Source organism: Prosopis cineraria, unplaced genomic scaffold (genome assembly GCF_029017545.1).
Source record: "Prosopis cineraria cultivar Desert tree isolate PC_DT_omini unplaced genomic scaffold, ASM2901754v1 PC1, whole genome shotgun sequence".
In the NCBI taxonomy this organism is placed as follows: Eukaryota; Viridiplantae; Streptophyta; class Magnoliopsida; order Fabales; family Fabaceae; genus Prosopis; species Prosopis cineraria.
The window spans coordinates 3,150,618-3,174,339 of record NW_026555332.1 but is presented as its reverse complement, the minus strand read 5'-3'; the positions used below and the strand labels follow the sequence as shown (position 1 = coordinate 3,174,339).

At 31.6% G+C, this 23,722-nt stretch overlaps 1 protein-coding gene and 1 pseudogene across 1 annotated transcript; one reads left to right on the top strand and one right to left on the bottom strand.

Annotated features, from left to right (window-relative positions):
• Window positions 1–1,858: 1,858 nt before the first annotated feature.
• Window positions 1,859–12,965, bottom strand: LOC129314825 (vacuolar protein-sorting-associated protein 33 homolog). Its single transcript, XM_054958263.1, is given in 23 exon segments — window positions 1,859–2,361; window positions 2,793–2,886; window positions 3,532–3,593; window positions 3,787–3,844; window positions 4,573–4,653; window positions 5,566–5,636; window positions 5,720–5,801; window positions 6,155–6,277; window positions 6,613–6,719; window positions 6,818–6,880; window positions 7,249–7,305; window positions 7,488–7,539; window positions 8,431–8,522; window positions 8,882–8,938; window positions 11,049–11,093; window positions 11,221–11,328; window positions 11,489–11,554; window positions 11,670–11,780; window positions 11,876–12,070; window positions 12,179–12,259; window positions 12,511–12,550; window positions 12,637–12,661; window positions 12,664–12,965. Coding segments are annotated over 23 exon segments (1,785 nt in total). The 5' UTR covers window positions 12,689–12,965; the 3' UTR covers window positions 1,859–2,271.
• Window positions 12,966–21,894: 8,929 nt separating this feature from the next.
• LOC129321067 (uncharacterized) lies at window positions 21,895–23,645 on the top strand (annotated as a pseudogene).
• Window positions 23,646–23,722: the final 77 nt, after the last annotated feature.

Below are 23,722 nucleotides of genomic sequence, written 5' to 3'. Positions count from 1 at the left end.
CACGGACGTCTATATCATTTTTATACCAGCAGTAGCAGTACCATCCAATTTATCTCAAGCAAGGGTTATTATTCTCTCAGCCTCGTGGTTTAGGTTTGTTAATCAAGTGAATTTTCACGGACAATTTCATGAGATGTATTCGTGAACCACTTCAACGAACAGCTGAAAAAAGTTAAAGCGCGAAGTTTTCTTTCATGTTAAAAACTGGACTTCAGAGGAAGTTCAATATATATATATATATATATATATGTTGAGAAAAACTCGTGTAAAATGATATAGCGGTTTACGATTGAAGTTTATCTTTGAAGAACAACATGCCTTGCTTGCCAAGTCTATAGGATGCAGATGTTTGAGGGGAGATAACTCTCATGCCAATGTCAGATATATCAGTCCTAACAAAAAATTTTCAGAAAAATTTGGAAGAACAGGGACTGTTGTGACTGTTATGGTAGATTTCAGCAACTAAAAGGTTGATTCATTTCCTCATTTCACTTGAAAATTGCACTCTTCAACAAATCTGTCAGTGACATGCATATGATTCCATAACTGCTAAAAAAAAAAAAATTATAATATCTTGGTATGCCTGAAAAAATCTCCTTAAAGATGAGTCAAATGAAGCCATGAATTTGTCAATTCAATTCGTAAAAATATCATTCAAGAACCACTAAGGGTATTTAATACAAATTAATAATTAAAAAATTTTAAAATATCATTATATATAGGATTAGGGGACTGATTTGAAAATAATTTTAGAAGAGAAAAGATTATATGATATCTTTACCTTTCTTTCTTTTAATTGACAAGTAAATATTTGTAAATTAATAAGTACTAATTTACATTTAATAAGAAGTCATTCGCTAATTAATAAATTTAAAAATATAAAAGAACATGATTGTGGGAAGAAATAATTATAGATCATGTTTGAATAAATAACCATTCATTAATTAACAAGTATCCATTCACATTTAACAAGAAATCATTCATTAATTGACAAGTTTAATAATTAAAAAAAACTTGGTAATGAAAAAGGACAAATATAGATCATGAATAAGTAACCAATTATTAATTAAAAGTACCCATTCACATTTAATAAAAAGCTATTTGTTAATCAATAAGTTTAAGGATTTGAAAGAATTTGATCATGAGAATGGACAAGTGTAAATCATATTTCAACAAGTAATCATTCATTAATTAACAAGTACTCATTCACAATTAATAAGAAACTAGTCACTAGTTGACAAGTTAAAAGAGAAAAAAAGCAAAGCAAATGTATTAGTGTCTTTTTTTTATCTAAAATTATTTTTAAATCAATCCCCTGATCCTCCAATAATATTTTAGAATTTCTTAGTTCTTGTTTGATATTAAATTACTTTCATCATCCTTGAATGACATTTTTCCATTCAATTTTCTTTGGATCTGCCTCTAATGTTTTTATTCTAAAACAACAATACAGCCAAGGAAATTCACATGGGTTGTTTCAAAAGGACATTGATTCATCTTGGCCAACAATGCATGTCCTCTCAATGATTGTGAGAGTAAGCCTTGAATGCTTTAAATGATCCTTCTAGAATTTTTTTTATTATTCATAAGTATCTCCTTATTAGAGATAATGATTGAATATTAAATGTGAGCACATCTCTTGGCAGAACTTTGGTTTAACTCCATCTGCTAGATCTAACCCCTATTAGTCATTCTAGAATTTTTTATTCACCAATAGGTCATAAAAAATGCCAAAGTAAAACTTCTAAAACTTTTTAAAGCAACATTCATCAGGTCTAGAACCAAAATGGTGCGAGTTACACTAGAGAAGAGCAAGAAAACATAGAAGCATAAGAACAGAAATATTCAAGTCATCAAATGCAAAAAGAACACAAGCCCTTCTCCTATTTTTAACCATAGTAATAGCAATTATACATAAGTTTAGGTTGTTATTCTTAACTCACTTCCACTTCCCATTCTTTTTCCAAACCCACACACAAAAATGATTCTGAAAAAATCCAAAGTAAGTGCAACCATGCATGGAATACTGAGTTCACTCATTAGCAAATCAAAAAGTATCCCCCTTGCTATTCATTCTGGATTATTCCTTCAAAAGACTGAGCTCCTATTCTTCAGTTCTACCACTCAATTTCCAGCCACAAATCAACACGAGGATATTATAGCACCAATGGGAGCTTTCAGAACTGCATTCCATTGGCAAACTCCTTGATGGGTTTGGTTTTCCATGCCAAGATAGAAGACAGAGACATGATGTAAAACTATACTCACTCCTCAACCCATCTTTTCCACGAATGTTTCGACCACCGTGCAGCCATTGATTATTTTTGTTGTTGCAATAATCAAATCATATGCCATTCCTTCCTGCAAGGCAATCCAAACTAAGAAATTAGAAGATAAAAATCCAAAATTTCTGGAAAAAGTTTTCTGATGAATGAGGATGAAGATGAATATATGGATTTGTTACAAGAGATGATTGGTTAATACACACACACACACACATATGAAATTCTGCAATTTTTCCAGGAAGATGAGATGATGATGATTGCTTGATCTGAATCTGGCATATTGATTTTAGGAGGGAGAAGAAAAATGACGAAGGAGAAGAACGAGATGAAGGGCATCAATGTCTTTTACTATTATATTTATAAATATCAAATAAAAATTATATCAACATATTACTGACATACCAAACATGTTTTTAAAATTTGTTCCCATTCCTATTTTCGTTCCCATTTTCTTTAACTTTATTCTTGCATACCAAACATGACCTAAAACTATACCAATTTACATACCTGGGCACTAAGAAACCGAAGTGCAGAAATCTCTGCAAAGGTAACCCCTCCAACAAAGACGACAAGCACCAGTGAACGCCTTCCATCAGTTATTCTGAAAAATATGGAAAGTGTCATAACACAAGCGAACAATATTTATTGGTTTCTTCAAGAATGAAAAAAATCAGCAATTACATGAACACCTAGAGAAAATGGAAACGCAACACTATTCATTTAATCACTCCATCATACATCTCCATCATCCCATATTTATAGGCTACTACAGATGCAAGTCATCTGACAGAATTCTTGATATTGTTAATTCTTAATAATTTCTGCAAACAACTAACTAATCCCAAAGAACAAACCCACTAACACCTTTGCTGCTGTAAATCCACCAGTTTTAAATGTTACATTATTCAAGTAGCTAAACACGAATGTCTACAAATCAATTAGACACCTTGAAGCCTTTCCTGCTTCAAGGAATTTTCTCAAGGCACCTAGCCTCATCTAAGGTGATAAGTTTGCTCCACAAGTGATTGACAATGAATGAAATACAATGAGAATAGCAGCAAATGTGTGAAATTGTCTGCTGCTAAATATTAAACTGCAATGATTTGACATAGATCCTGACTTCAGATATAAAAAATAAGTTTCCAGGAATTTATATTTTTCTGAAAATAAGAAGTAGCTCTTCTGCTATGGCGAAAAGAAGAGAGGATGCCAAATCCTAGAAATCTAGCACCAGTGGATTACATACTTAGTTGTGTTGGTTGAAGCACCAGACAAAGCGTCAAATGATGGGCTATTTGAGAATCCACCCTGCATGAATAGGAAGAAAATGCAAAACTTCAGAGTTTACAAGGAAGGGTAGGGAAGATAGAATTGGCATAACTTGAAATATTCAGTATGAGAACTTAAAAATGAAATAAAATTGTATGTCCAGCACAAGCAGGCACTTGATAGTTATATCATTATGCAAGATTTTAAGTAGGAAAACTGATCACACACTGACCCTCTTGGTTTCCAAATGAGGTCCAGGAAGCAGCTTCAGAATTTCTTCAACAGGACGCCTAAAATATCAAATTTATTTGCAAAGAGAATGTCAACGGACTACAAAGTTTGTGTTCATCAACCAAAGACCTTTCTGAAAATTCAATGCAACCACTAAACTAACCAATACATCATTTGAAGCAAAAACATGGCATTGCATGCCATGATGTGTAAACTTTAGTACAAATAAAAGCTAAAAAAGTATCACATGACAAAACTATTTATGATCTAAGAAGTAGCTTCTAAATTTTGAGTTACCTGCAGAAAAAGACCATTAGTAGTAAGCATAATCGGCTGAGTAGAAATTTGAGTTCTAGAAATTTGAGTTCACCCACTACAAGGAGCAATGCATGCCAATTCTATCATTAATAATTGTATCACTTTGGATTCCATTATTTCAACATAATGCATAGCGTGGACAATAAATAGCATTTAATATCACACCAAGGAAGGTCATTACTGGTGTACATGCGATCATGTGTCAGGGCCTAAGGTATTATTACAACAGATCAGAGGTGTACAATTTGAATTATACTTGATGGTCCGTACTGATTCATTTTTGCCTATGCTATCTAACAGTTAAGCACCTATACTAAGCCAAGCTCAACAATTAGGATGGTAAGTTGAATTTTACAGTGCCTATAATTCAAACTTGTCTTGTATTTGAGGGTAAACAATGATTTAGTACAGTAATTGTCCTACTAAAAAGTAATTTGGAAGACATTTTTCATCAAGGATTCAAATTTACCATCCAGATCGTATGGCATGCTGGATCAGACGAATACTAAGTGGTGCATATCCAGAGAACACATAAGCAATGTCGTTGGGGCTGTCATATTAAGATATCATTTGCAGTGTTAGTAGGGAAAAAGTAACAGAATAAACATGTAAATAATTGCAGTGCAAAAATAGTCCATATATCTGTTGTAAGAAACTATGAGTGCAACTTCCTATAAAGCATGCAATACAGTTTTTTCTTCCAATAGAAGAGAAGCCAAGACAAATTTAAGACCCAAAAGTGAAAACAGCATCCTTAATTGCAACTACAATGCAAATCAACACAGAAACACAATCAGTTGTTCTATTGACCGACCAAAAAGACATCAATGAATGAAAATGCCAGAGCTACAAAGATCATATGGTATAAATGATTACAGTTAAACACAAGAACAAAGGCACTTGACACAAGCATCAAACTAACAATAATCAAGTAAAGGTAATGCTGCAACAACAGTCAGTTCTACTAAAAGAGCAAAAAGACATTAATAAATGAAAATGTCGAAGCTACAAAGGTCATATAGTATAAATGATAATGGTTAAATGCAAGAAAAAGGCACTTGAGACATGTACATCAATCTAACAATAGTCAAGTTAAGGTAATGCTGCAACAACAATTAACTTGAAAAGAAAAATTGGACAAAGGAAGGGGGAATCGCTGTGGTAAATGATGACAAGGATTTAGAAAGAATTAGACCTTGACAGAAGACTGTCAGAGGTCAAATTCAACAATTTCATTTAACAGGCTTCTGAAAAGGGTTGCCAAACTATGGGCAAACTAAGTCAGAAAGCAATATACTTTTGCCAGTCTCCATGGAAAGCATTGAACAAATTGTTCATTATGGAAAAGGTTCACCATGCTACAGTTCTACTGCATATCCATGGTAATGTTGACCAGTAACCCAGATCATAGTCACAACTCATGAACTAAATACAAGACAACAAAGAGGCAAGGGAATTTTACTTTGCTGTGTCAGTGTCATCAACTACCAGTTGCAGAGCACGTTTTACGGTAAGCCAGTTACTTTTTGACTCCTGAAAGGATCATATGAAAAATGAGAGACAAAAAATGTAAGCACTTAAATTATTCGAGCTTGCAAATAACTCACGTATCATACCTGCTTCTTTAGCAGTCCAGATTTTTCTAAATTATTTAGTGTTGCCATGTGCTCAAACCCATAACTGTGGAGTAGTTCTCTCCTAAATTGGAAGCACAAAATATATAGATATCTTTAAGTCCTCCACAAGAGAAAAAAAATGCTAAAAAATGGAAAATGGGGGTTAATATCGTAGGAAGAATTACATTGAGTCCCACACAAGAAAATTGATTACTACAAGGTCCATTGACAATGGCTTAGTTTAGTTGTCAATGGACCTTGTATAATTAATTTTCTTGTGTGGGACATCAATGTAATTCTTCCTCAATCTTATAAGTTAAGAGAGCCCTGAGATCAACTGTGTCACCAAATAGAAACAGAAAAAGAAGAAGAAGAAGAAGAAGAAAGAAAAGAAGAGAAAAAGGACAAATGCCATATTAAGCATAAGACTCTTGCCTCAAGTAGTCAAAATGCTTCTTTGGCAACCCTGAATTAGTAATAGAGAATAATATAAGAAGGCGAAGGACAGTTGTAAGTGGCTCCTGCTTCTGGATCATCTCCTCAATGTACTCAAAGCATCTGCATGTATGAATTGAACAGCATAAGTTTCAATCTTTAAGTCATGTAAGTGCAGCATCCTATATATCATCTCACATCAAAAGCCGCAAGACACCAATCCCTGATGAGAAAAAAATAGAAAAGACAATTTTTCCAATACAAAAATTGATGTATCCAGATCTATTTTCATATAATTCAAAATCCAGCCAACACGCCATAAGACATAAAGTAAGCAACAAAAATCTATAAATCCATAAGGTCAACGATTGCAACTAAATCTATAAAGCAAGCAACATAAAGTGAGATCAAATCAAGTTGCTCTCAACTTACATTGGAATAATTGTAAAACTACTCACATTTCGTAACTTTGGGACTCGATAATTGTATGTTCCATATCAAGCTGCCCAAGAAATGATGGCTTTGATGTGAATTTTGACAAATGCTGTGCCAGATTTATGTGTCTCTGGAACAATAATTTAATGCATATTATTATTTTAAATTTACTAGGAGAATCCTGTAGATGAATGTCAAGATCAAAAATTAAAAAAAAAAAAATCTTACGGTCATTTCTGGCAATGAGTTCAGTTTTTTCACAAAATCCTTCAATTCAGAAACTGTCTGTGTCTGGACAGGATGGAAAGTAATACATCAGAAACCATTTGTAGATACACTTAACTCTTCCTAAACTGAAAAAGAAAACTTGTATTATTACTGCAGGTAAGGCAAATGCACCATCATGCAGAAATCCTGGATTCTTAAGGTTTTCATTTATCAGGCATGCAATGAACAACTCCTATTAGGTAATGAAAAGGAATAAAGGAACAATTTTATTTGACAAGCTGACACCCCCGGACGAAGGAGGAACAAGATAAAACAGGATTTCAGGAAAATCACTAGGAATGCTTGTGAAAAAATGATTCAGAAAAGAAAAAAATCATATATGCAAAGTGTACACAGAAAAATCAGAGTCCAAATGTAAACCATCTACATACAGTAGTTGTCATCTCTGTGTAGTCCTGCTTCATGGATGTAGCTTTTTGACGCAAAATCTGCAATAATACTACAAACAGCTACTAAGAAAATAGGGCTCCAAGAAATCCAATCATCATATTTCTAATAACCTTTCCACAAACTCTTGAGTGCACGCAAGTGCATGTGTGTGTGAGAGAGATTATTAACAGATAAAAAAGAAAATGTTTAATGAATCAAAAGGTGATAAAAATGAAGTGACCTGCACAACAACTTCAAAGTTGAGATCCCGTATCTCCTTAAAAAGCTTGTCACTAACATTACAACCAAGCAAGTGAATGTGAACCAATAAATAAGCAGAAGGAAATAAACTACATTTAAACAAAAAGAAATAAAGAAACAGCATTTCAACAGTAGGAAAAAACTGATAATGTTGTTGGAAGCATAAGGAACCACAAACGTTCATTTTCACCAACTCTTATGGAAAATTTTGAGACTTTTGCAAGAGGCTCCATCCATACCCTAAATTTTGATTATGTGCAAAGTGACCAATAAAATTGTTGATAAAATAAGTCATGGGCCTTTAGTCAATAGGCTAACAGCAGAAACTTTTTTGTTGGGCTGTTCCTTGACACTGACAATAAGCAAGGTACCAGTCTTACAGGAGTTTCCAACTAACTTCACATGATTGTTCAAAGAACAAAAATTTCCTAGTACAATGTATCAACTAAAAATCATAAAAAGAAACAAAAAATGACTGATCTAATTAGAAAGAAAAAGGACAAACAGGAAGCCATCTAAGTTTTGAAAATATTTTACTGATGTTTATAATAGAATGGAAAAAATAGTAGCCCTCATTTCCCTTTGCTCAAGTTACCTTCTGAGAAACACACGCATGCATATGCAGGTGTGTGCATGACAATGTATGTGTGTGCAGGAGTGTATTTTGTTTGCGTGCATATCACACACATTGACACACTGTTGCAACAAGATCAACAAACATGCTGAACAAGTTAGAAAACAAAATTATGATATCGATACAAGTAGATTTATAAAATGAGAGAATATATGAGTAGTAGGCTTTAAGTTATAAACTTCAAAATCTATGAGAAAACATGAAATAAACTATAAAATTAATTTCACAATAAATGAAAAACTTATTTGCATCACTGACAAAAAATGAACAAGTGAAGCAAATAACTTGCCTTGAATTAAGAGGAACTTTCATCTTTTTTCCTTCCTGTTGACCCATAATGGATGAATCAAGCTCCACAGCACCATTGTTGATGTGCAGAAACTACGATGATAAAAAATTCCATTAAGCCTCCACAAAAATTCGATCCTTTTTTATTTGTGCATCATTGCATATTTGACTTCATTACAAATGCAAACTCAAATTTTAAATAGGATCGGCAGTCAGCACAAAGCCTATGGTGAATTGATAATTTCTTGCCAAAAAAATCATGAACACATAAACTTTCTTTACATGTACACACACGCACGCACATAAAGACCAAACTTGTTTAAAGAAAACTCTAAGAGAAAGGCCCTATCAGATGACAAAACAAAAAAATCTTTTGTGAAATAGTTGCTCATTTAAAAAGACGTCTTTTTATCCAAAAAAAAAAAGACGTTGTCTGATTCGCATTAACTTGCCTCATCAAGAAGCCCCTCGTATGTTAACTGAGAACACAAAGGAGTAACCATGTCCACCTGCATCAAAAAGTAATCAATTTCAACAATCTGACCACCGTTTATGCAAACATCAATTGTATCTGGAATAGCAAGAACTTTGAAGGAGACATAAAATTATGTTACAGAAAATAAACACAAAGCAATATATATATATATATATAGAAGCAATAATTTATTCAATTTTCAAAATGCAGAGGCAACAATTTGTTCAAATTTCAATACAGAAACTTGAATTAATTACTCACTTTATGAACAAATTTACTGCAATGTAAACATTTTAGAAAGTCAACAAAGACATCACAAAGAAAGAGAACTTCAACCAAAAATAAGTGAATCAAATTACAATTCAAATGACATGTTTAATTAAAAAAACAAAATTAATGAAAAACTAACATCAAGTGAACAAAAGCATAATCAAATCATCTCAACGTTATATGCGTTAAATTTTAGGCGTTCAGTAGGCTGACTGCAGATTGCATACTTACATACATTTCATTCTCCTTTGGCCTTTTCAATAATTCTTTTACTAAAGGGAGAAAGAGCGAGAGCCTTTACAAATGAAAATATATCATCAATTTTTATCACTACTTCCTATCCATAACCATTCAAACTTAGTATCACCGTTGCCACACTCATTGCAAATATATGCGTGTGTATTAAAATTTAATACAAACAAAAATTCTTTGGAGAAATCACTATGGATGCCTCTAAAAAACTTTTGGTCTAATGAACAAAGGAAAGATTATTAGGAAAAATATTATTAATTACTTGCAAATTAGGAATTAAAGATAAATATAGGAAATAGCATTTTAATCAAGATTATATCAGAAATTAATATTGAAATTACTTTGTTTTATTGAAGACTTATTGAATTTTCAGACTAATTATCACTCATTTTTTTCTCTCCCAACTTCCTTGTTCCACCTTTTCATTATTACCCTATATCATTTTGGTATCAAATGCAAGTTACCATTATCCTAGTCACATTTCAGCTGTTGGAACTCCCCATAATTTTGTCAAATTTAACCCTTTTTTACCCTGTGCTCACCCAATTCAACATTAAATGCAAATAATCATCAGTTGACAGTAGTTTGGGGATCTTTCTATTGAGTTTAGCTTTTGAAATTGCTACAAATTCACCTAAAGAACCTTGAGGGAGGGCATGAATTTGACAGAAAATACTGACCACTGTTTTGAAGAAATCCTGAGAGGCATTAATCTACTAAGTAGTCAAATAACAGGTAAATACTTGCAAGAGCTAAAGGCAGAAGAAGAATGTCTTCATGATCTTGATACAATAGGAGAAGGTAACTCTAAAGAGCCAATTTGATGATCGCGGAACCCTTGACTATCTATCAGGCATCGACAATGATGCTAACACCATAGGTTTTTGAAGAGCAGTTGAAAGTATATTTGGGAGTGAAGTTCATGACAGTTCTGAACAATAGTCAGAAGTTAAACCTCAAGTTGCAGAATGCCATGTCCAAATCCAACTAAGTAAACTGCTATATCCTGCCAGGTTAGCTATCTCAAATGTATTGGAGAGCCCAATGTTGGTTTGGCTCTCATATTTGAAGCAGCATCAACTGTCCTACCAAAATCTCTAGGATGGATTATTCCACTACTTCCACTCTTAAAAAATTGAGATTGAGTTTTCTCCAAGCAAAGGAGAATGATGGAGAATGGAAAGAGATTACAAAATTATTTTTTTATTATTTGTAAATCAAGAATTAAAGATAATTTGTAAGTAATAGGATTTAAATTAAGATTAGACTGGAAATAATAATTTAAATTTCTTTGTTTTTCTTTAAATTATGTTATATTTTTAAGTTATTAAGAGTGATTGGGTTCTATCCATAATCCTTACCAGTTTCTATCCCAACTTCTCTGTTTTTCATTCCCAAATTCCTCCCTTCCCCTTTCAATGCTTTTCTACATCATTTTGGCATGTCACTCTCTGTCCAATATTATGTTCAGGGTTCATTATCCCAATATACGTCAGAATTTCAACAGGCAATCATGTTGTATGTAGGAGAAGCTACAAAATGGACTACCATGCACAAACATAATTTAACTTACCAAATGCCATATGAATATCAAAAAGATGATGTGGTGAAAAAAGGCTTACCTCCCTATCTAAAAGGATAAGAGTATTTATCTCTGGCACAAGCATCTGTGCAAACAATAAGCAAATGAATAGTTATAGGAAGCATTTTCATTAAATAAGATCTCATAACTTTGTTATGCTCATTATCTTCCATGCTGAGTAGTTTGAAGAGAAGCAGAGTAATAAAAATTACATCAGGTGAGCTAACTGGCTCCTCAGATTGCATGCGGTTTAGAATGTCAGCCACACGGACAGATGCTTTCCCTTTTGCCCTCACATTTGGTATCAATCCAAAGGAAAACTGTAACATATAGTGAAAGCATCACAGATATGAAAATATTAATGTCATTTCATATATGTGATGATATTCGTAAAAAGGAAATTCTATTGATATATCCCCACTAATGATTCTAAAGTTCCACTGTTATGTAAATCTATGTGAATACTAAGTAAACTAAAACCTCAAGTTTGTGAATAGCTTTTGCAATATGCCAAAGCGAGCTTGTATCACCATCTACCAGGCATTCCTACCACAAAGAGATGGCAAAATAGGATAAGCCATTAGTCAAGAGAAATAACAAGTACAAAATCAAAGACACGAGTCTCAATAAATATACGCAGATACAGTATCATCCACCATACTTTGTAAGCAAGATCCAGTTCAAACGAGAGTAAATCATCATCCATTGGTACAAGATACAAGGGATATTCCCCTATTGACATCATATGATGCACTTTCTCTTCCTCAAGAACCTGCAAGACAAAAATGATGAATTATTGTATGCATAAAGAATTGTCAATAAAAGGACTTAGATTAAAGAGCATGGATAAATTTCCCAAGAACTTACTTTCTCACAAACAACAGTGCGACGAGGGACAAAATAAACATGATGCTCTCTTTGCAGTCCTTTTGACATGTCATTGTTAACATTTGAACATATAAATCTCATCAAATTAGGCTGAGAGCGCACAAGGTAAACTATTTTGGTGCAGTCAGTTTGAATTGGCTCAGCTGAAAGATGTCGCAATTCAGCCCCAAGCTCCTGTTTAAAGAGCTAAATGTGACCTCTCTCTATCATCAGAAATTAACTGATTGTTGGCCCAAAAAAAAAAAAAAGAACTCAAGGAAGGAGTAGTTTTAGGAAAAGTGCCTTCAGAATTGATGTCTGTATAATCAGGGAGAGAGAGCCACCGAGCTTCGGATCTATGACCAAGCACTTTTTCCCTCTTATCTGCGAGCACTCAAGTTCAATACAGCAAACATTCGTATTGTCAAAATTTAGTATCGTTACTATATGCAAGAAATAAAATTAAACAGCATGCTTGAACATGAAGTTACAGTGCAGAACGGAACTAGAGTTCCTTAGTTACATTTTCTTATGCTATGGTAAGCAAGCTGAAATAAAACTTTTCTTTTTCCATAGGTCAGATTTCCATTTTTGGGAAACGAACAAATGGCGAGGATTAAAAACAAAACACTTACATTCTTAAGGATATTGATGAGCTCCTTTTGAGATTGTTCCCTGAATTAAACAAGAAGGGAGAGACGAAGACATCATTAACTTTGAAGACTTGACGTTAATGACGATTGCAGAGCATTGGTTTTTACCTAACGGATGTGAGATTGACAGGGCATTGTCGAGGTTAGGAATTTGAGCCATTGAGAACGATAATTATCAGCCAAACCAAGGAATATCGTTGGAACTTGTGTTGTCAGCAAAGCGGAAATTCGAAGAATTAGGGATGATTCAGGTCTGCAAGTCCATAACCACGCACGATACTGGCCTCATGATTCTTGGAATAAACTCACCAGAAGACGCTGAGTCTTCAAGGAAAGGAAAGTTTGCAGTGAGATCAGTTTAGAAAACGCAGTAGTAGACTGACTTCTCAAGTTTTATTTCGGACAAGGCAGGAGCTTCTCAAAATAAACGCAGGAATTCGCAGGGGATATCAGCTGTGGTATTAAATTAATTACTGGGAAAATTTGATATGACTATAAAATATAATAAAATAATCAAAAGATTAATTTGAAATTATTTTTAAAATAAAATAATCAAAATGCCCTTTATTTATTTTAAAAAAACCACTAGCCACCATCAACAGAGCATTATGGTCGATGATCGAAGCCTTACCAGTGACAGCAGCTATTAGACTTCTATTGCTGAAGCTCTGGCCTCCAGTTGGACACCATTAGCACTGGCTAGAAATTATCGAGAATTAAGTTCTCTAAAGGTAACCAATGCGACATTTGAAAAAAAAATAATAAGAATCCCATTGAACCTATTCAATTATATAATACATAAAATTATATATATAATAAACTTTACTTCCAAACCAATTGATTATTACATTACTTGCTAATGGCATAACTTTTTTTATTCATACCTTAATAGAACTTGTTAATTACTTAATTTTTTTGGTAAGTTTATAACTCTCATAACAAAACTACATTACTTATTAATTCCTTAAAGGAACTTATTAATTATTTGACTTTACTAGTTAAATCCGTGACTCTCACAATAGAACGACATTACTTATTAATCGTGTAACTTTACTTCTTAAATTTTTAACAAAACTTGTTAATTACTTAACTTCACTTGTTAAATTTGTGACTCCCTCAATTAAACTACATTACTTATTAATCACGTAACTTTACTTGTTAAATTCATGACTCCCTCAAAATTATATTTGTAATAAATTTGATTTTTCAAACCTCTTAATTATTACGATAGAGTGAACTTGTTGAAAGTCTAATATAGCTTGTCATTTCAATTTTACTTGTTAGTATTATATTTGTTTTTTTTTGGAATACTGTGCACTCTCTCTCTCTCTCTCTCTCTCTCTATATATATATATGTATATATGTATGTATATATAGTTGAGTATCTAGTTTGCTAATATTGATAAGGGAGACCCCATTATCATCACTTTTATTATTTGATAAATTTAATTTTTTTTATGTAAATTATATGTTCATTTAACAAGTGACAATAGGCACTTAATAAGTATTGTTGATAAATTAACAAATGAAATTACACAATTAACAAAGAATTTAATTGCTTGTCGAAACAACGGTTAAACAAGTCTTGTTATAGTATTAACAAGTCAAGCTATACAACTAATAAGTATTATTGCAGAATTAACAAGAAAAATTATGCGATTAACAAGCAATATAATTCAATTGAGGGAGTAATGGACTTAATAAGTAAAATCAAGTAATTAACAAGTCTTGTTGGAAAATTAATAAGTAAAGTTACGCGATTAACAAATAATCAGTTTAGTTGTAGGAGTTATGAATTTAACAAATAAAGTTAATAATTAGCAAGTCCTATTGAGAAATTAACAAGTAAAATTATGTGATTAACAAGTAATGTAATTTTATTCTAGGAGTGACAGACTTAACAAGTAAAGTTAAGTAGTTAACAAATTCTTTTAAAGAATTAACAAGTAAAGTTATGCAATTAATAAGTAATGTAGTCTTATTTGTGGAAGTATGGATTTAACAAAGAAAGTTAAGTAATTAACAAGTCCTTTTAAAGAATTAACAAGTAAGATTACATAATTAATAGGTAACGTTGTTCTGTTATGGGAGCCACGAACTTAACAAATAAAGTTAAGTAATTAATAAGTTTCTTTAAAAAATTAACAAGTAAAGTTACACGATTAACAAGTAATATAGTTATATTGTGACAGTCACAGACTTAACAAGAAAACTTAAATAATTAATAAGTCTCTTCAAAAAATTAACAAGTAATATAGTTTTATTGTGGAAGTCACAAACTTTACAAGAAAAATTAAGTAATTAACAAGTTATACTAAGATATTAACAAGTAAAATTATGCAATTAATAAGTAATGTAATTCGATTGTGGGAGTCACGAACTTAATAAGAAAAGTTAAATAATTAACAAATTCTGTTAAAGTATTAACAAGTAAAATTACGCAATTAACAAGTAATATAATTTTATTGTGGAGTCATGAACTTAACAAAAAAAATTAAGTAATTAACAAGTCTTGTAAAAATATTAATAAATAAAATTACACAATTAACAAGTAATATGATAATTAAGTGGTTTCGAAATAAAGTTTATTTTATATATATATATATAATATGTATGTATAATTTTATACATTATATGATTGAATAGGTTTAATAACTAGGTGATTTTTATCATTTTGGTAAGTCAAGGGGTCATGGGTTCAAACTCACCCTTGGCCACCTTTAGATAACTTAATTTTCTATAATTCTTTAGCCATCATCGGTAGTGGCTTATGTAATGTTCTCTGTATTACTTCAGTACTTAGCCAAAACCTCTATGATAATTATGAATTAAACCAAATCATTACCAAACCATAGTTATACTTTAACTAGTTATTAAAATACTAACCATAGTATAAAAGAAAAGAAAAATCAAGGGTCTATTATAGTTAAAATGTTTAAAAACAAGTATTAGAATATTCACTTCACAATCCAACAATAACTTCATTTAAAAATATAAACCTTTTAAAGTTGGGATCCTATGTTTAATGACTTAAACTTTGAAATCAAATATAAACTAATTTAAAATAGAGAAAAAATATATATGAAAATCATACAAGGTAAGATAACAAATCAAGGTAGAGTTAAAAGAGTTGAAAACAGCAATTCTGGAACAATATACTGTGACATAAAATTTTATGTTATCTGATAAGCACCATTTTTGTGTCCAATGTCCAATTAAAGTGATTTACATATCTACAAAAAGCTTTCTTTGAACTCTAGCTAATGGCATTGGTTTCATATTTAAATCATTTATCAATCAAAAGTTGAACATCAAAATGCAAACTCCCTCATTTTTTATTTCAAAATATAACTAGGGTGTCCAAAATCACAACCAAGTTTCATAAGTTCACAACCACTTTTAGAACATACTCAATAGACTCAAAAAGACCTATACAACACACACAATACTCCAATAACATGTACAACATGTCTTTAATACTTAGCTCATTAATCTCAAAAGTAACAGTGGGAGTCTCAATCATATAATTCCACATTTAATTCATCATCATTTACAAATATACTCACTTCTTACTTGCACTAATATTTTGACTTTATTTAGATTTCATATTTAATTCACATACAATCCAAAGTCCAAAATACACAATTAACTCAAGCATTCAATAGTGCAAGTAGATCGAACATGTGACTCCTTATTGGCAACATTATTTAATATTATACACATAATACACAAAATAAATGAGGGTTATAAGTTAGGATAAGAAATTCTATGCCTCAAGCAATTTCCCTCTATCTTGAATTAGTGAGGTAGCACATGTAATATTGAAGAGAGGAGGTGAGTACAATAACTCAATAATTAAAGTACATCAAGCCTATGCTAATTCATGTTAATTAATTAAAATGCAAGTGATATATATAACTTTTACATGTGCATTTAACTCAAGGACCAATACACAATTACATCATCAATCAAAAGATTTCACATCAATCCTAACTAAGGTCACAATATTAACAACCATATGCCCTTAATGATAAATGTATGATCACACTTTCCTTATAACCTATTCATGTCTCCAACATGAAACCGTGCACTATTATACAATGGGCTCATCTATGTGATAAAACTACCCTAGCCTTACACATGTGAGAAGCTACTCAACCAAAGTTACTTGACTACTTATGATTCACAATTTTTCCCAAATCTCACACTATGAGGTGTTATTTTCTAAACTAACTTCCTTGTCAAACAAGTGAAAAATTAGTTAGGTTCAAGTTTTCATATAACAAGTGGGATAGTCCCTCATAAAATAAGTGAAAGAATATAAATATAATCAAGGCAAGATATCAAGCTCTGAATGGCGATCATACCATGTGAGTTTAGATTTTTTACTCCTCTCCCTCATCAATCTCCCACCTCACATGATTATGCCATGCACAAATGCGCAAAACATAACATGCATATAAATCATCATAATTAGCATATAATTTATCATCATCATTTTCATCATAACACAATCATCGCATGCTTCTCGCATCATAAATTAACACTTAACTCCATATTCACTTACAATTTTCTTTACATAACTCCACATAACTCATCAATTTACCATTATCTCACACTACTCATTTGAGACATGAAACAAGTACAAGTTTTGCTTAAATTAGTCTATATCACAACAATCATTCCATTTGTAAGTTTATGCACATTTATTTTCAATATCTCATAAATCATAATATATGATTGTTAAATATTTTTTGCCACACTTAAAAAAAACATATTCACATATCTCGACAATAGTTTATAAAAACTAAGTAAATAATTAGCACATAAAGGTAAAAGTAAGATTTTCCTTAGTTACTTCAAACATTTAAGAGTCAAAGGTTTGCTTATCAATGAAAGTACTTTAAAAAATATACCAAAGCTTGAGTGATGTATAAGATGATTAATCTATAATTAATCATATCAATCATCATCAATCTCTTCATAAACACTCTTTCAAATTTCATCAATCAACACTTTAATTACCCAAAATTCTAATATCTTGCATTTAAGCATAATTATTAAGTTTATTGACTCTCATTAACTCCATTTATTTTTTATTGATTTAAATAATCACCAATATAATACCTCACAATCCAAAATCACATTTTAAAAGTATGAGATTCGTCCAAAATGGATGACCTAAGTTCACAACTTTATAAAAACTTCTAAACTATGTGTAAAATACTTAAACAACTCCCATTAGTCCATTTAGACTACTAGGTTTGGACCCATAGCCTTAATTTTGAAAATCCTCATCTCCTAACCTTAAATCTTACTTCCACATCATGCAAAAAGAAGAAGAGATAATGAAGGTATACCTAGGTGAAATCAAGCTTCAATTATCTCTAAAATATCCAAAAGTAGATGTTCTAATAGGAAAAATATTCTCTCTATCACCTCCTCTCTATTTTTGGTGTCTTTCTCTATTTTGACATTTTTGGTAATTTTTTAAAAACTAATTCTTTGATAAAAAGTCACAAACACGTACTATATGTAAGCACATACTTATAATAGTGTGCCGGTGCACAATATCCAAAATCATGAATATGCTAATTAATTAACCCTTCTTCCGTCTGTATATATAAAAAAAATTAAAATATTTTTTATTTTTAAATATAAGAGGTTATTAACATTTTTTTTAATGAATGAACCATTATAGTCCTATTAAATTAGAAAAAAATATAATTATTTTTTTAATTTAATTTAAAAAAAGAGATTCATTTTTTATTTATAATAATTAGGGACAAAATTAAAATATTATTATGCTTTTAATTAGATAACTAATTTTTATTGGTTTACATAATTTGATTAAAAATACCTTATATATAAGGATAGAGGGAGTAATTTCCAATGCCAAAAAAAATCCAGACCACACTCACGAGCAATGACATTGTTATAGATTAATATGCAGTTATAATAATAATTATAATATTTTAAAAAGGATATTCTATTTTTTTTGTTTCATATTATATTGTTTAGTTATCTAAATTTATTTTTTTATATATATTTATGGTGCCTGATTGTGTACAGGAGGGCACGGGCATAAGCCTATGTGTACAGGACATCTGTAAATTATGTATTTAAACTGTACATAATTAATTAAATTTTAAATAAAAAGTATTCTTTTTTATCTCTTAGCTATTAGGTCATTTTTTATTTTCCATTCAAATTTTGCTATGCGTGGTTCGGTACCCTTTTTTATGGCCCAAACTCTGTCAACCCGCGTGTTAAAAAATAGTACACATGACAAATTTTTTATTTGGAAAATGGACCGATTGAATATAAAGTGATGGGTTTTATCATTTCTTTTTCTAATTATTTTTAGTTCAAAGGCTTGTTGACTTGTTGCTTGAAAATTTTTAGCTCCATGATTCAATTTTATAAATTTATAAGTGTTATAAATATTAAAATATTATGTAAATGTCTGTTATTTCATCATATCTTTCAAATTCTATGATATCTAATATCTTTCAATTATTATTATTTTATTTATTTTATTTTATTTAATTGATATATTTGTGTCTATAAATAAAATGCAACTTGACTGTATTAGGTACACCAAAATAAGAAAGTTCTCAATTATCTCATTTTCTTAATATAGTTTTCTCTCTTCTCTCATTCTCTCAATCTCTATTTTGATGACAATAAATATGTATTATCTAGAAATTATATTGGCCAAGGGAATTTAGTATTACCACCAAAACATCTTGTGCAACTTTTATGTTTGTGGATCCATTTGGAAAGGCAATAATTTGGACCATGTTCGACAGGCTAACCTAAATAAGTATGAAAATTTTTGAGCTTGGATTTGAGAGTTTAAAATATATTTTTTTTTACTCTATGCTTATTGGGGCCACCCGAATAAACTTGAAGAAATCCAAACATAGCCACAATGCCTGAATGCCTTTTTTACTATTTATTGAAAATAAGATATATTAAAAAATAAGATAAAAATTGAAAATATTTTTTTAAAATATAAATTGAAATTACATAAAAAAACAAAAAATAAAATAATATTTAACCATTCAAGTATTTGAGCTAGCCCAAAAGCTTGAGGAGTTAGGGTCGAGTTTAATTATATGGGTTTTTTTTTAAAAAAGATATATTTTGTTTTCAAAAGAAAATTTATTATCGAAAGTCTTATAAATTTTATAAAATACTTTCAAATTTTAAATTCTGCACATTAACAACTTGATTAAGAACATTAACAATTGAGCAACAGTTATTTACAATTAGCTATTATAAGTTGTCATTTTTCATTACAAGTCATAAATGATCATTGTACAGTTATCAATATTCTTAATCAAGTTGTCAATGCACAAGATTTGAAATTTAAGAATATTTTGTAAAATTCATAAGACTTTTAAATAATAAACTTCCTTCTATAGGACATGAATGTAAATTTTCTCTTTTTTACATGTTAAGGTATTTTAAATTAATTTGAATAAACCCAGTCAATCCAAATTACTTATCATATTCATTTGAACACTTTTTTTGTCTTATTAGATTGAAATATTTTACTGTAAAACAACAATTATAATATTTATTTTACATACACCAGTCATGGTATATGCAGCAATTTAATTGAGAGATATTTACTTTTTATTTTTAATACCTCATGAAAATGATCTCTATTTTTTGTGAAACTCACTTGTTATGATATTATTAAAAAAAAAAAACATACGCCAACCCAATTCTTAGGATAACAAGGGGAAAAGGGGTTCTAGTTCTAGCTTCATATAACCCCGCCTCTTTTTTTTTTTTTTTTTCAAAAAAAAAAATCCCTTCCCATTTCTTGCACCGTTTCTATTTTTCTTTCTCTGGCATTTTACTTGCGCAAAGACTCCTTGTTCTTAGCATGATGAAGCAATGCTCTTGGATTGCTTGCCTCCTTTCCTCTATTGTCCAAGCGAGGGCTTATGAGATAAACTGGACGCAGAAGTTACATATTTTCATATGAATTCATATATTTTTTTCTTATCTTTGTTGTGTTAATATTTCAATTAAAAAAAGTGTTTTCATACTATAAACTTGATCCCATGTTAAAATACATGACTTGTATGTTTAAATACGTTGTGGTATCGAAAAATCATCGTTCTTTGCAACAGAGCAAAAGACAAACTTGCATATGATACTGGTGAGAACTCACTAGGGAAGAATCCCCCGAACCCACAAGCAATCTGGATACACGCACCTCAAAAACGCTGAACAAAGTCTTGTGATTCACTTGAACCCTTGAGCACTATCAAACAAGGACCCAAAGTACAGAAAGATGCCACAAGGTTGATCAAGTCTTGACAAGTCCGTTAAGAAGAACCCTAGAAAGAATCTCTCCCAACTCTAGAAAAACCCAAAACAATAAAAACTCATCAATATTCAGTTTATCAAATTTGATTGCAAAATGAGTGGGTACAAAGTATTTTAAGTGATATAATTTAAAGTCTAACTTAATTATCAAGGAAATAGAAAAAAAAAACTGAAAGATACTTAATTCTAGCCTAGAAATTTACAAAGACTTAATTCAAATGAATTTAGAAAACTCAAGAGTCAAATCTGCCAAATTAAATCTAATTTTTGCACAACTACAAATGACTAAATGTAATTAGCACTTCAAACTCAAATTATCATTATTAAAGCCCAAACGAGCCTTCCCATATATGTTACTTGGACTAAGCCTTTTATTTTGAAGTCCCCAAGCCCAAAACATGCATAACAACTCCGTCTTCAACCCAAATCACATTAGTGACATTTTTAGCATTATTGTTTTGGCTTGATGATCCAATTGTCATTTGCTTTGTCAAAGTGTCTTGAACAAATCCATGTAATGCTTCTTTAACTCATCTAGCTCTTGCTCTTGCTCTTGTTATTGCACCACTTGGAATCTGAAGAGGGTCTCTTGGGGCATCTAAAATAGTTGGCTCTCCTAAAGTGTTGGAAACAACGTGCTATTTAACTTCGTTTCTGGAAACAGCTTGCTGGATCACATCAAATAATTTGTAAGAATTTATTGCTTGATAGTAAAACAAACCATATTCTTGGCCCAAAAAAAGATAATAAAAGAAAGAACTAAAGGTTTCTGGAAAAAAAACATTAAGTATCCTTATTTTTGAGAAGAAGTAATGCTATTCTTAAAGTCTAAAAAGTAGAGCAATTTTGCCCTTTTCAAGGGTTGGCTAATGTTTGATTAATGGAATGCTTAAAACCAATACCTACAAGCCTTGTGGAATGCTAAATTGACCTGGCATTTTCTACAAAAATTTAAAAAACAAATCTAGAAAGACTTCACTGTCGACTTCATCCAAAACCTTCCACAAACAAGTCGACTTTGCTAGAGGCGAGGTCGCCAGAGGCCACCAAGGCAGGGTATGTAACCAATATTTCCAGGATGGATCCTTACTTGTTCTTGCCAAAGGCTCCAAAGTGTTCAATTCACTAAAAGGAGAAGCTGTACCAAAATTTAATGCTGTCAAGACTCAAGAGTGAGATGCATAAAGCCAATTCGTCGTCTACTTACGCTAACAAGTCCTTGAAGCATTTCCTTCACAGAAGCTCGAGGTTCTCTTATACTTCTCTTACTCTTCCATTGTCGAAAGACTTAGACTGTGAATTTGTATCAATATCTTCTCAACTTTCTCTTTCATCTTCATCCTCCAACCACAATCACGAAGTCAGCTCAAGTTTGCCCTCTGATTTGGACAAGACCAAGACCAACCCCAACCCGATATCCATCCATTAAAACTCGAACCCAGCTCAAACAAAAATGAGATTCATGAAGCCAAGGGCATCAGGTTCAATTCATAATAACCAGAGATTATTAATAGATCATCCACCATGTAATCGGGTCCAAAGGAGCCCCGTATGCTGAGCTATAAGGGAATCCGATGGGATTGGCAGTAGGGGTGTGTCCTTGAAGCATGAACAGCCCCAACCCCAAGCATGAACTCATTTGGGAAGATTATATTTCAGAGCTTGGAATGAAGCCTGAGTAGTCCTAATAACCCCCATAGTGGACCCAAGTTTAAGCATGGAGGGATGATGATTGCATTTTAAAGCTTGGCACGAAGCTCGAGTGGTCCTTATAGCTTTGACGGTGGACCCAGGTTTAAGCATAAAGGATGATGATTCCTCATACTTAGGTCCGACGAGCCTAGGCTCCATCTTTCTAGATTTTTTTTTTATTTCTTTAAAAATGCCAGGTCAATTTAACATTCCATATGACTTGCGAGTATTGGTTTTTAACATTTCATTAGTCAAACATTAGTCAACCATTTGAAAAGGATAAAATTGCTCTACTTTTTAGACTTTTAAAACAACATTACCCCTTCTAAAAGGTAAAAATATTCAATATTCCTTTTCAAAAGCTTTTGAGATATTTTTACCCCATAACTTTAAGGGCCCATTTGGTATGATAGAATTTGGAGAGTGAAAATGAATATGGAGATAGAATTAAAATTTTTTTATGTTTGATTGGTTAAAATGAAGTTGAATTTGATTTCCACATGGAAATCATTTCCATCAAAATTGATGGAATTGGGTTCCATAAAAAAAACAATCAATTTTACAATTCCACATATCCTCTTTCAGTTTTTACCCTTTCTCTCTTATTCCCTCACACCTTCACACAAATGAATAATACCGACCTCCTCAGCATCAGCAATGAAGATCGACCTTCGATGTTCGATCTTCGAACTCCATTGTTTAGCTATTGTCGCTCGTTTTCCAACATCAACGACCTCCTCCCTCACTGATTCTACTTCCACCACTCCTTATCGTTTGTCTTATTCCTCCTCTCTTATCACTTTGTAGAGAGAAGTCGTAGAGGGTGCTATGGGTTTCGTTCTTCACTAATTCACTTTGTCAGTTCTTCCTTTCGAAACTATTTGGTCGGCAATTGAAACCCCATCGCATCCAAGGAAATCCTCAGCGATGGTAGCAACATTGCCATGGGCAACCAGTTTCCAAAACCTCGACGATGTCATCATCTTCCCCTATGCTATCCCTTGCTTCCATGTTTGAATCAATTGTTAACGGAGGCTACATTTGCAATTTCTGATGGATCACAATTTTTGCTTGAATGTATTTTGCTTGCATAAATGTATTTGCTTTGATTTGGATGATCTGGGTTGGGGTAAATTTTTTTAGGATGAGGAGC